Source organism: Dipodomys spectabilis, unplaced genomic scaffold (genome assembly GCF_019054845.1).
Source record: "Dipodomys spectabilis isolate Male_0828 unplaced genomic scaffold, ASM1905484v1 ptg000215l, whole genome shotgun sequence".
NCBI lineage: Eukaryota > Metazoa > Chordata > Mammalia > Rodentia > Heteromyidae > Dipodomys > Dipodomys spectabilis.
The window spans coordinates 10,566,019-10,579,673 of NW_024870892.1; the positions used below are offsets into that span (position 1 = coordinate 10,566,019).

Genomic DNA, 13,655 nt, shown 5'->3' on the forward strand with positions numbered 1-13,655 from the left:
CCCACCACGGGTGCTTTGTGTCCTGTTGGAAAACACCAGAACCCTGTGCCTTCTTCATCAGCCCCATAGTTAGACACAGGTGCACTTGACAGGGCTGGTGCTGGCCAGGAGAACACTTGTACGTTTTGCATTTCTGGATAAGAGGGCCACTGGGGGTGAAGGAATAACTGGGGATCTCCAAAGAAATGGGAGAATACTTGATGAGAGGAGTGTGGGCAGACACAGAGAGGCGGCTGGAAGGAAGTGTCACATTTCTGGGAGTGGCTGGGGCAGGGGTGTGGGAAGGGCTGGAGGTCAGTCCATGAAGAGATGCTGAATGGAAGAAGCTCTGGGGAGGCCTAGGCAATTTAGAGCTAGAATCTTCCCTCTAGTGGTCAATAAGGGGACAGGCCTGGGGCCACACACATCACACAGGCTGCTGGGCTGGCCTGGCCTGGTAGGATCAGAGCAGCCCACAATCTAGATGGACGATGGACTGGGAGGGGCTCCCCCAGGAGGCCTGCTATACACAGATGGAGATGGGGTGAGATCAAAGGTCTGACTAACCTCTGCCTGGGCTCAAACGTGTGTGTGTGCGCGCGCACGTGCGTGCATGTGCATGCACATGTAACAGTACAGGGTCTGGGTGCTGTCCCTGAGTAGTTTTGCTCAAGGCTAGCGTGTACCACTTGAGCCACAGCTCCACTTCGACTTTATTTATTTTTTGGTAATTAATTGGAAATAAGAGTCTCATTGACTGTCTTGACAAGGTTGGCTTCCCCCTCCCCTCCTCCCGATGGTGAGTCTTGAACTCAGGGCCTGGGCACTATCCCTAAGAAGGCTCAAGGCAAGCGCTCTACCTCTTGAAGCACAGCATCACTTCTGGTTTTCTGGTGGTTCATTGGAGATAAGTCTCACGGACTTTCCTGCCTGGGCTGGCTTTGAACCAAGATCCTCAGATCTCATGCTCCTTTGTAGCTAGGATCACAAGTGTGTGTCACCGACGCCCAAGTGTCCTTTAGCTTTGTCTGCTCCAGCATGGCATTCTACCACAGCACCTCTCAAGCCACGCCCACAATGCCCGCCCACCTCAGGCCACGCCCACAACACAAACCACACATAGCCCTTTCCCATAAAGCCCCGCCCATCACAAACCATGCTCCAAGACACCGGCTTGCCTTAAGCAGCCCCACACAGACCCCTACCCTCACGAAGCCACGCCCACCACAAAACCACGCCCCTTCACCCTTTCACCACAAGCCACGCCCACACAAACACTGCTCTCAAAGTCCAATCACCACAAACCACTCCCTGTCAAGAACTCCCCCCCAACTCACGCTCTGCCCTGCCCGCGCAAAGGCCCCGCCTACACCAGAGGTCCCGCCCCGCCTCCAGTCCCAGTGTCTCTGCGTCCCCGCCCCTCCGTGTCCGCCCCGCCTATTCCTCCAGGATCCTGTCCATCATTCCCCAAGCCTCGCCCCTTTGCACTAGGACCCCGCCCCCACTTCAGCCCCAGCCCCTCTAAGCCTGGGCCACGCCCACAGCTCCCGGCCACCCTCCCGGCCTCCTTGCCTGACTTGGGCTCAGTCCACCGCACTGGCCCGCGGGAAGGAGGTGTCTGCAGTGGGCGGTGGGGCTGCGGGAGTCAGGCTTACTCCTCTGTCACCCCTGGTTCGCTCCTGGGGAGATCTAGTCACCCCTGGCCTCTCCTTGGGTGTGTTGTTCCGGCCTGCAGGCATTTTGCCAAATGCACCAGAGCCCTGCAGCGTTGGGAGGGAGGGGGCTTCGTGGTGCTGGGGCCGTAGGGCTAGGATCCTATTGCTTGGGTCTGAGATCGCGTTGCCAAGGCTGCAGGCCTTGTTGCTAGAGCTGAGACCAGGTTGTCAAGGCTGGGATCCTGTTGCTAGGGGCCAGCCTCTCTGTTACTAAGGGCTGGAACCAGGTTGGTTAAGTCTGGGACCCTGTTGCTAGGGATATGGACTTCAGTTGCTTGTGTCTGCGTCCTGTTGCTAGGAAGAGGGATCCCTGTTGCTAGGGACTGGGCTTATGATGATGAGGTTGCTAAGAACCAGGACTTTATTGCCAGGATGGCAATAAAGAAGAGGAAGAGGAACTGGCCTGCTTTACTGTCTGCCTAATTTGATGGTGTTTGGGAAATTGAATGCTTTAAGGTTTGGAGGGTGTTTGTGAGGACTGGTTCAAAGACCTGGAGGGCAGGGTCCTGTTCAGCACACATTTACTAAGTGTCTACTATATAACAAACATTGTTAAAGGCATCAGGGACACAAGCAGAGTAAGAGGTGCATGGACATAAGCCCCGAGGAGTTTTTTTTTTGATGGAACTTAAGTCTTACTTCTGTGCCTGTAATCATAGCTACTCAGGAGGCTGAAATCTGAGGATTGCAGTTCAAAGCCAGCCTGGACAGGAATTAAGCTCCAAAAAAAAATTGGAAGTGGAGCTGATGTTCTAGAGGTAGAGCACTAGTGTTTAGTCCCCCCAAAAAAGCTCAGGGATAGCACCCAGACCCTGAGTTCAGGCCCTAGAACTGGACTGGCACACACACATACACAAATACACACATATAAAGAAATATGATACTCAATAAGACACTACATTTAAAATGAGCTATACAGCTTGTGGGTGTGGACAGGAGGGAAAAACTGGGAGAGAGTGAGAGAGGGGGTGACATTGTCCAAAAAGAAATGTACTCATCAGACTTGGCACCAGTGGCTTATGCCTGTAATCCTGGCTACTCAGGAGGCTGAGCCCCAAGGATCGCCGTTTGAAGCCAGCTTGGGCAGGAAACTCTGTGTGACTATTATCTCTAATATACTACTCAGGAAAAGCCGGAAATGGTGCTGTGACTCAAGTGGTAGAGTGCTAGCCATGAGCAAAAGAAGCTCAGGGACAGGGCTCAGGCCCTGAGTTCAAGCCCCTGGACTGAGGGGTGGAGGGAAAGACCAAAGAAATATACTCATTCCCAGACTTACGTAACTGTAACCTTTATAATAACAATAAATTAAAAAAATATGAGATGATCAATGATCAATTTATTTTGCCTCACAGTTTGGAAGTTCCAGACTGTGATTTGTTGGGGTTGTTGTTTGGGGGCCTGTGGGTGAAGTTACACATTGTGCTGTGTAACTTTCCTGGCCATGGAGGGGCCAGAAAAAGAGAGAGAGAGAGAGAGAGAGAGAGAGAGAGAGAGAGAGAGAGAGAGAGAGAGAAGAGGGGAGAGGAGAAAGAGAAAGAGAAAGAGAGAATGAATGAGGAATAGGGAGGTTCCCCCAGGCCCCTTTGAGGCCATGTCCTCAGTGACCAATGACCCTCCTACTAGTCCCCACTGTAAAGTTCCTACCACCTCCCAATAGTACCTACCAGGGAGCCATGCTGTGGACACATGAGCTCTTAAGACACCCAGAACCAAGCCAAAGCATCATAAACAGGCAGGAGTGTGCTGCTAAGCATCAACACAAAGTCCTGATCTGGAGCCAAGTGTGTGTCCATCCCTATGGTGTGAACACACAGAGCAGAAATGGGGGTGAAACTGGGCAGGCAGATAGATGGAGAGAGCAAAGACCGGCAGGAGCCAGACGGCCAGTGGCTTCAGCTTTTTTTTTCTTTTTTTCTGGTCGTGGGGCTTGAACTCTGGGCCTGGGCGCTGTCCCTCAGCAATTCAGCTCAAGGCTAGCGCTCTACCACTCGAATCATAACACCACTTCCCTTTTTTAGGTGGTTTATTGGAGATAAGAATCTCTGGCCAGTAGCTCATGCCTGTAATCCCAGCTATTCAGGAGGCTGAGATCTGAGGATCTTGGTTTGAAGCCAGCCCAGGCAGAAAAGTTCCTGTGAGACTCTTACCTCCAGTTAACTGCTAAAAAACCAGAAGTGGCTCTGTGGCTCTAGGGACAGAGTGCTAGCCTTTAGCAAAAACACTCAAGGACAGGCCCCATGCCCTGAGTTCAAGACCTATGGCTGGCACACACACACACACACACACACACACACACACACACCACACACACACACACACACACAGAGGAGAGCCTGCTGGCATTCTTCTCCAGCTCCCTGCACACAGCCCCTTCCTGTGGATGGGGGATCCTGGGCTTGAGTTTAGACTCCCAGAAGATCATGAGCCAGCCTTGCGCTGGTCCTCACTGACCTGCAGGGACAACAGCCCTTTCTGGAGAGAGGAGAGAACTGGGAGCCCAGCAAGTTCTCCGTGTCCTCAGGGGAAGGACAAGTGTCCCTTGTTCGAGTCCCCAGGGGACAAAAGGGGCAGGCAGCCACAGAGCCGCGTGAGTCTGAGTCAGAGCGCCCGGTACGGATAGAGCACAAAGGGGCCTGGTCTCCAGGGAGATAGCTGTGACACAGTGTGCCCTGGCACAGGGTGCAGGAGGCGTCACCCACAAAGCCGTGGCCTCTACCAGTCTCACAGCCACCACGTGCCAGGGACACAGGAAACAACAGGTCACCCAAGAAACCCAGTCTCCTGGGATATACCTCCTTACTGTGCTGGCATCTTTGCTTATGACCCACCAGACGGATTATTTTAAAAAAAGATGGAGCAGGGCATGGTGACCTGGAGTCCCAGCTACTCTGGAGGTGAAAAAGATCCAAGGCATGACCTTGGGCAAAAGTGCGAGACTTGATCTGAAAAACAAACTCAAACAAAGAAAGCCAAAACATTTGCCTACCACATTGGACATCAAACTTTGTTGGGTACAAGTGTGTGTGCGTGTGTGTGCGCGCGCGCAAGCGCACACATACACACACACACACACACCTCTGTAATCCTAGCTACTCAGGAGGCTGTGGTTCAAAGTCAGCCTGAGTAGAAAAGTCTGTGTGATTCCATTTCCAAACGAACTAGCAAAAAGCCAGGCTGGAGGTATGGCTCAAATGATGGAGCATCAGCCAAACCAGCAAATGAACATAAGGCCCTGAGTTCAGACCCCTGAGTACAGACAGACAGGGAACTGGGCTCGGCAGCACGGCTGCATACATACGTCTGTTCTGTAGATGGTGTCTTTGTGCACACCTGCTGAGCAGGCCGAGTCTAAATGTCAGAATGCAGGGGTCCTGCACTGCAGCTCCTGCATCTGCGGGTGCCTGTGTGTTCTGCACACCCATGTGTGGTTCCTGTGTGCATGGACATGTGCATCGGTGTGTGCATACACATGTGTTATGCTTTGTGTGTTCACATATTATAATATTACAGGCATGAGCCATGGATGCCCAGCTAAACCTATGTTGTTTTAAATCAGTCGGTGATTGGTTACATCAACCACAAATACACTCTCCCAGCAGAGGGCACCAAGGCAGAAACAAATCCTGGGGCACAAGCAGGTTTGACAAACCTCTTATTATTTTATTCATTTGCCTGTGTTGGAACTTGATCTCAGGGCTTTGCATTTTCTTTTGGCTGACTTGCTTATGGGTTGTGCTGTACCACTTGGGCCATGCCTCCAGCCCCTCTTTTTGCTGGTTAACTGAAGACAATCTCCACACTTTTCTGCCTCCAACTTTGATCCCCTGATCTCAGCCTACAGGCGTGAGACACTGACTTCCGACAACTTTGCCAAACTTTCAGTGTCTTAAAGCAAGAAACATACGGTTTGCACACATAAAGTACATAAGAAATACTATCATTGGCCGGATGCTGGTGGCTTACTCCTGTCATCCTAGCTACTCAGGAGGCTCAGATCTGAGGATCATGGTTCAAAGCCAGCCCAGGCAGGAAAGTCCATGAGACTCTTATCTCCAATGAACCATCAGAAAGCCAGAAGTGGCATTATGGCTTAAGTTTTTTCTTTTTTTTTGTCGGTCATGGGGCTTGAACTCTCTGGGCCTGGGTGCTGTAGGTCCCTCAGCTCTTCAGCTCAAGGCGAGCACTCTACCACTTGAGCTACAGCGCCACTTCCGGCTTTCTGGTGGTTTATTGGAGATAGGAGTCTCACGGTCTCTCCTGCCCGGGCTGGCTTTGAACCGCGATCCTCAGATCTCAGCCTCCTGAGTAGCTAGGATTACAGGCGTGAGCCACCAGCGCCCGGCTGTGGCTTAAGCTTGAAAGTGCTAGCCTTGAGCGAAAGAACTCAGAGACAGTACCCAGACGCCAAGTTCAAGTCCCACAACCAATAACAAGAAAAAAAAATTAGGGACAATGCCTACCTAGGCTCTAAGTTCAAGCCTCAGGACCAGCACAACAAAACCATCACCTCCTCTTCCTCCTCCTCCTCTTTCCTTGGCATCATCTTTTTCCATTACTTGCTGTGGGACCTACATGTGGTTGGTCCTGGTCTCAGGACACCGCTCAGGGTCTGTTCTGCTAGACACCACCAGAGGGCACCTGTGAGCACAGCCTATTGGGTCCCTTGCCAGGACCATCATCTTCCCTGGCTCCCTCCAAATTCTCCCCACAGCCTTCCTCCTTCTCCCTCTTCTCCCTGTGCTTCAGCCACACAGGCTGGAAAGGGTGTACGGATGGCTCTGAGGGCTCATGCCTGCAATCCTAGCAACTCTCAGGAAGCTGGGATCTGGAGAGTTGAGGTTCTAGGCCAGCCTAGATAATGAAAAGTCTCAAGACCCCTTTCTGAATGGATACAAGGTTGGGTATGGTGGTACACATCTGTCATGCCTGTGTCACAGGAAGGGTACATGAGAGGCTCGTGGGTCTGGGTATGTGGGGCATAAACATGCGACTCTATTTGAAACAAAAATAAGGCAAAGAATGGCTAGAAGCCTGTCTAGCAAGATCAAGGTCCTGAGTTCAAACCCCAGCACCACCAAAAAGATAAAAGATGAATTGAGAAGATTCAGTGGACTCAGCAGGAAGGTTGGCAACTGGGGGGCGAGTTACTAGGGCTGACAGAGTCCCCCCAGGTGCAGGGGTGGAAGCTGAGGCAGAGGTCATGCCCAGAGCTGACAGGGAGCGGAGGGGGTACGGGGGGATGGGGACAGGGACGTGCAGGGTCTGCATACACTTGAGAGCTTGGAGAATCTTAGTATCGCCAGAGGGCTGAGCTGGCAAATGTCACCTAACACCTGCATTAGGACTGGACACTGTGTGTGGCTCACACCTATAATCCCAGCTACTCAGGTGGCTGAGATAGAAGGATCACTGTCCGGAGCCAGCCCAGGTGGGAACATTGGTGAGACTCTTATCTCTAATTAACTACCAAAAACAAAAAAAAAACACCCCAGAAGTAGGGGCTGGGAAGGTGGCTCAGTGGTAGAGCGCTTGCCTTGCATTCGTGAGGCCCTGGGTTCGATTCCTCAGCACCACATAAGCAGAAAAAAAAAAGCCGGAAGTGGCGCTGTGGCTCAAGTAGTAGAGCGCTAGCCTTGAGCTGAAGAGCTGAGGGACAGCGCCCAGGCCCAGAGTTCAGGCCCCACGACTGGGCCCCCCCCAAAAAAAATGATTAGGGATAGCACCCAGACCTTGAGTTCAAACCCCAGGACTGACACATACAATTAAAAAACAAAAACAAAACCGTATTCCATTCTAAAAGGAAGCAGGAATGCGTGTGTGTGTGTGCGTGTGTGTGTGTGTGTGCGTGTGTGTGCGTGTGTGTGTGTTGGGGGGTGAAGGCAGTTGATTTCCTCTTATACTAACGATACTGGTCCACACTCCTCCTGATATATTTATTTATTTGTCCCATTCCATGGGCCTTCCATTCATGTCTTGGGCACTGTTTTTGAGTTTTGTTTTTTGTTTTTTTCCCCTCAATGCTAGCACTCTACCACTTGAACCACAACTCCACTTAAGTGGTTAATTGGAGATAAAAGTGGTTAATGAAGTGGTTTATTGGAGATAAAGAGTCTCACGGACTTTCCTGCCCAGGCTGGCTTTGAACCTCGATCCTCAGCTCTCAGCCTCCTGAGTAGCTAGGATGACGGGGTGAGCCACTGGCGCCCGGCTATGTTTTCTTTGGTGTCTCCTCTTCCTGGGATGCCAGTCCTTTACCTGTCTGCACCTGTCCTGTCCCAGGCCTCCATCAGAGCCTGGCACATGGTAGCTGCTTAGAAGGCCTGTGTGGCCTGAAGGAAGGAAGGAAGGAATGGAAGGGAAGAGGCTTGGGGGCTGAGCGGTGAGCGTGCTGTGCCTTCCCTGCGGCCGCTGTGGGTGTCTTGTTTATAGCCGGGCTCCCTGGGGCCTGGCTTGGCCTTGGCCACCCAGCTTGGCTGGCTCCCTGGGGACCTGCTCTGCTGACACCGGATTCCTTCCTGGACCACGCAGCCAGGCCTGGTGACACTCGATCTCAGCTCCGCTTCCAGGCCAGCGTCCGGCCGAGCAGCCTGGCTCGGGCCCCGGGGCCCCGCGCTCCGTGGCCGGGGGACAAGGAGCTGTCTGTATGGTTGATGCAAGGGTGTGGTGAGGGCCAGACCTCTGCCAAGCTCCGATCGAGGGCAGTGTCCGGCCTGAGGTGCCAGAGTGGCCGGACAGAGGAGCCGGCTCCAGGGTCTCACCATGGGGACCCTCAGCTGCGACCCTGCCACGCGTCTGGCCACGGTGCCCCTGGCCCGGCGCGTGGCTGAGGGCCACATCCCAGAGACGGGTCTGAGGAAGACCTGTGGAATGGCCACACTGGAGAACGGTGCGTGCTGGCCTAGCCTGGCTGGGGGGGGGGGGGGGAGTGGGAATAGAGAGATAGATGGAGGAGAACCATTATTGTGCCCTATTGGGGGGTCCCTGCAATGATCTGGAGCTGGGCAGGAGACAGGAGCCTGGCTCTTCACCTGGGCCAGAGTCTCTGTTGCCTGGCCTCAGTTTCCCCACTTGGGATACTTTCTCTCTCTCTCTGCCTCTGGCCTCAATTCCCTGACAAACCCCCCCCCCCCCAGCCCCACCGGTCATGGTCCAGGCTCTGTTCTCACCCCTGCCCCAGGGCCTTTGCACAGCCTCTTCCTCATCCTGAAATGCTCTGTAAGGTCCCCAGCCCTGTCCCACTGTGTGATTGGAGATGGAGTCGTACCTGGGTGCCCCCCTCCTGCCCCTGGCTTGTCCTGGTCTTGGGGTTCCCAGCCTTGACTTGGGTTCTGGGTCCTAGGCTCTGGGCCTGGCTTGTATGTCCTTCCATCCACCGTGGGCTACATCAACCATGACTGCACCAAGACAGCCAGTCCTGCTTACTCGCTCACTCGTAGGCCCAGTGAAGGTAAGGCTGCCGGCGGCGGGGGTGGGGTGGGGGGGGTGAGGGGTGTCCTAGCTTTCAGGTGCTCCTGGAGCCTGTGGGGGCCTCCAGTCCTCACATACAGGCTCCCTGGGGAGGGGGATGAGGCAGGAAGGCAGGGCTGGGCACACCCCACACTTGCTGTGCTCTCTGGTCCTGTTTGCTTCCTGATAAGGAGAATGCCAAGCCGGGCCCAGTGGCTCACGCCTGTAATCCCAGCTGCTCAGGAAGCTGAGACCTGAGGATCAGGGTTTGAAGCCAGCCCAGGCAGGAAAGCCTGTGAGACTCTTATCTCCAATTGCCCACCCAAAAGCTGGAAATGGAGCTGTGGATCAAATGGTAGAGTGACAGCCTTGAGTTTAAAAAAAAAAAGACTTTAGGACAGCGCCCAGGTCCTGAGTTCAAGGCCTAGTACCAAGACTCAAAAAAGGAGAGTGACAGGGGAAAGGGTATACCCTAGCTAAGACCTGTGTTTTGTGACCCTTTCCTGCTTGGCTTTGGGGGAAGTTGCTTCACTGCTCCGTGCCTCAGTTTCCATCTCTGTACAATGTTAGCAATGTGACAACTTTGTTGTTACAAGGTTAGCAGTAGGAATTCATCCCTTAGAGACATTGGCAAGATGAAGGGATCTGGGTTCAAATCCTGGTCTCCGGACACCTCCCGGATGAGGGATAAGACTTGTGCACAAGGGGGAAAGGAAATCTATTGCTGAAGGCCTGGGGGTAGCGTGGGTAGATCTGGGCTGTGTAGGATGAGTAGGAGTTGGGTAGGAGCCTCAGAGGTGAGGCTGGGGCATGGAGTGCTGCTGCAGAGGGTGGGAGGGGCAGGAGGACAGGCTGGGACAGGTGCCATGGTTATCTTCCCGGAGAGATCCCAGAGCCACAGAGACTCCTGAAACATGGGGAAATGCCAGCGGCTCCCTGGCCTTCCGGACTGACCGGGAAATGCGGGACAGAGGCCGCTCTGCATGCGTGTGGCCGACGCCCAGGGGATGTGCTGAGGATGGGGGACCCCCAGGCACCCCCAGTCCTTGGGAGACACGCCCCCCTGGGGCTAAAGAGAGAAGCTGTGTGTGCTTCTGGGGCCCCATGACCCTGATCTTATCTATACTTTCTTTGTTTGGTCGGAACTCAGGGCCTCAGGCTTGCTAGGCAGGTGCTCTACCACTTAAGCCATGCCCCCGGCTGTTTTTTTGCTCCCACTGTTGGTTTGTTTTCCCCATGAAGTTTCACTTTTTTGCCTAGGGCTGGTCTTGGACCAGGCCTCCCCTATGCCTCCTGGGTAGCTAGGGTGACAGAGGTGTGCTACTATACCTGGTTTGTTGATGGAGATGGTGTGTGTGTGTCTCTAACTTTGTTTTTGTCGGTTGTGGGGCTTGAACTCTGGGCCTGGGCGCTGACCCTGAGCTCTTCAGCTCAAGATGAGCGCTCTACCACTTGAGCCACAGCGCCACTTCTGGTTTTCTGGTGGTTTATTGGAGATAAGAGTCTCCCGGACTTTCCTGCCCAGGCTAGTTTGGAACTGTGATCCTCAGATCTCAGCCTCCTGAGTAGCTAGGATGACAGGCGTGAGCCACCGATGCCTGGCTCTCTCTTCTTGCCCTGAGTTGGCTTTGAACGGCAAGTCTCCCGAGTTCTGCCTCCTGAGTCGCTGGGATTTCAGGTGTGAGTCACCACACTCAGCCTGTGCGTCATTCTTACCACCCTGCACGTAGCCCCATAGGGGAGTCCAGGCTGTCTCCCCCATTTCCCACTGAGCACCTCTGTAGTGGCAGCTCCCGCAGTGGGGGTGGGGGTGGGGGGACACTAGTCAAGCTCTCTTGGGACCTCAGGCCTGGCCTGGGTACAGAATCATCTGGAGGGACGCTGGTCTCCTCTTCCCAGTGCCTCTCCAGGACACCAGTCCGGGGCCGGTTTACTTCTTGGACCCCAAAGTCACCCGGTTTGGCCGCATCTGTCCTCCCGCCTACTCCATACAGGGCCGCGGCAAATCGCGGGGTGAGTATGTACTCCACATCTCATGGGAGGGTCCCTCCTCCCTCCCCCAAAACCCAGGGGCTCAGACGAGGGGCCACAGAGCTCTGGGAGCATCTGACGGGCAAAGTGGCTGGACCCCCATGACCGCGGCCACGTGGGAGCTGGAGGGCAGAGGCTGGTCCCGCCCCCAGGGACAGACACCCATCCTCCCCCCACCCCACCTCTGCATCTGCTGGCCTGCGACTACGTACTCACCCCCACTGACCCAGCCATTCCTGACCGCGCACCCCCCATGTCCCACCCATCCACTCACTGACCCATCCGTCCCCCCCACCATCAGCACCTGACCGACCCCCCCTGCAACCCCTCCATCTACCCACCATCTGCTCAGCCTCCATGTGTCCCCCTACCCTCCCACAGAGAACCAGCCCCCCTGCTGGTTCCCCACCACCAACCCATAATCCCTGCCTGTCCACCCATACTCCACCCATCCATCTATCTGTTCATCCACCACCTGTCCATCCATCTACCCACCCATCATCCATCTACCCATCATCCACCCATCCATCTACCTATCACCCACCCATCCATCTACCCATCCATCCATCCACCAATTTATCCCTCCATCCATTCTTTCATCCACCCAACTATGCATCCACCCATCAATCCATCCATCCACACACCCATCTATCCATTCAACATCCATCCATCCATCATTACATCTACCCATCTGAACCTCCATCCACCTATTTATCCACTGTCTATCCACTGAACATCCATCCATCCATCCAACTACTCATCCATCTACCCATCCACCCACCCATCCATCTATCCATCCACCCAGCCACCCACCCATCCATCTATCCATCCATCCATGTACCCATCCATCCACCCTCCCATTCACCCACGCACCCATCTACCATCCACCCATCCATCTACTCACCCAGCCATCCATTGTCCATGCCTCCATCCATCCATCCATCCACACCCCCACTTACCCATCCATGCACCACTCATCTCCCATCCACCCACCTAGCACTCACCCACTCATCCACCCACCCATCATCCATCATCTACTTACCTACTCCTTTATCTACCCATCTACCGTCCATCCACCCCCTTCACCCTCTGCCTCCCCTATCTTCCCCCCACTTAGCTCCCCATTCACTCTGCCTTCCTAAGTCTGCTTTCCCTGCCCCCAGCACTCCCCGGTCTCCCCCCGGCCATGCTCGCTGGGTGCTACAGGGTCTCTCAGCTGCTCGGAGGCCCTGCTCCCCATGGGTCCCACATGGTGCTGCACTCAGGGCCTGCTGGAGGGGTGAGAAGTCACTCTCGGGAGGAAGCGGGTGCGGGGAGCAGGCGAGGATCCCCCTCCTGTGCCAACTCTCCATCTATTCTCGCAGAGCTGGAGGTGACCCCAGGCCCAGGGGCCTACAGCCCCGAGAAAGTGCCTCCTGCCGGCCAGAGGAACCCCCCAGCCTTCACCCTGGGCTTCCGCCTGCGCCCCAAGCCGCTGGACACCACGGCCCCCGCCCCCAATGCCTACACCATGCCGGCCCTCTGGGGCTCCCAGGTCTTCGTCAAGCCTAGCAGCCCCAGCTACACGGCGGGGGGCCGCACCCCTCCAGTGCGACCCCCGCAGGATCCCGCCGAGATGCCAGGCCCTGGCCAGTACGACAGCCCGGACCCCAACACCTACCAGCGCCGCCGGCCGGCCTTCACCATGCTGGGGCGGCCCCGGGCACCACGGCCCTTGGCGGACACCCCGGGGCCTGGAACCCACAGCCCCGAGCAGGTCACCCTGAACAAGACCAGGGCTCCCGCATATACGATGGGCATCCGCCACTCCAAGAGGGCCGCCACGCTGGCTGGGGACATGACACCCTGACAACCGCAGGGCACAGGCCCTCCCAGCTCCCTCCTGGGGGTCCTGGGACAGGGGTGGGGGGTGGGGGTGGGGGACAGAGGAGGCTCCTTCCTCCTCCTCTCTGCTGTCTGAGGTCCTTCCCTCTGAGGCCCTTCCTGGCCACCTGATCTTCCCTGGGGGCCTTGACCCGAGGCCCTGTGTGGGGTGTGAGGGATTCTCCTTCCACAGCCCCAGTTTCTTTCCCACAGGTCACCCCAGGCCAGGCTGGGCCAGGCAGGAAGAAGTGTCTGTTTTCCCCAGCCAGAGACGCAGGCTGGTGTCCTAGAACTCAGTGTTCGGCCCCGCTGGGTCCCCAGCTTCGCTCCAGTTTCTGTCACAAACTTTGGTTGGCTGGGCCCTAGCTGCTCACGGGGATGTGGCTGCCAGACTTGGCTGGAGGCGCATCCCCGAGGCCCCTGCCTGTCCCACGCCTCCACCTTCTAGAGTTGCTTGCCAATAAATCTCTCCTCAGTGCCCTCAGCGTCACCACGTGGCTGCACTTCATTGTCTCTGTGTCGCAGAAAGGCGACCTGAACACTGCCCTCACACATTCTCCAGCTGCTGAGGTGTTCAGATGAGACCCAAGGAGGGCTGGGGGGGGGGGGGGGAGGCCAGAG

At 55.5% G+C, this 13,655-nt stretch overlaps 1 protein-coding gene across 1 annotated transcript; it reads left to right on the top strand.

Annotated features, from left to right (window-relative positions):
* The first annotated feature begins 8,453 nt into the window (after positions 1-8,453).
* On the top strand, positions 8,454-13,020 carry Odf3l2 (outer dense fiber of sperm tails 3 like 2). Its single transcript, XM_042697016.1, has 4 exons — positions 8,454-8,580; positions 9,034-9,141; positions 11,040-11,153; positions 12,536-13,020. Exons 1-4 carry the CDS (start codon positions 8,454-8,456, stop codon positions 13,018-13,020), a joined length of 834 nt encoding a protein of 277 aa, XP_042552950.1.
* Positions 13,021-13,655: the final 635 nt, after the last annotated feature.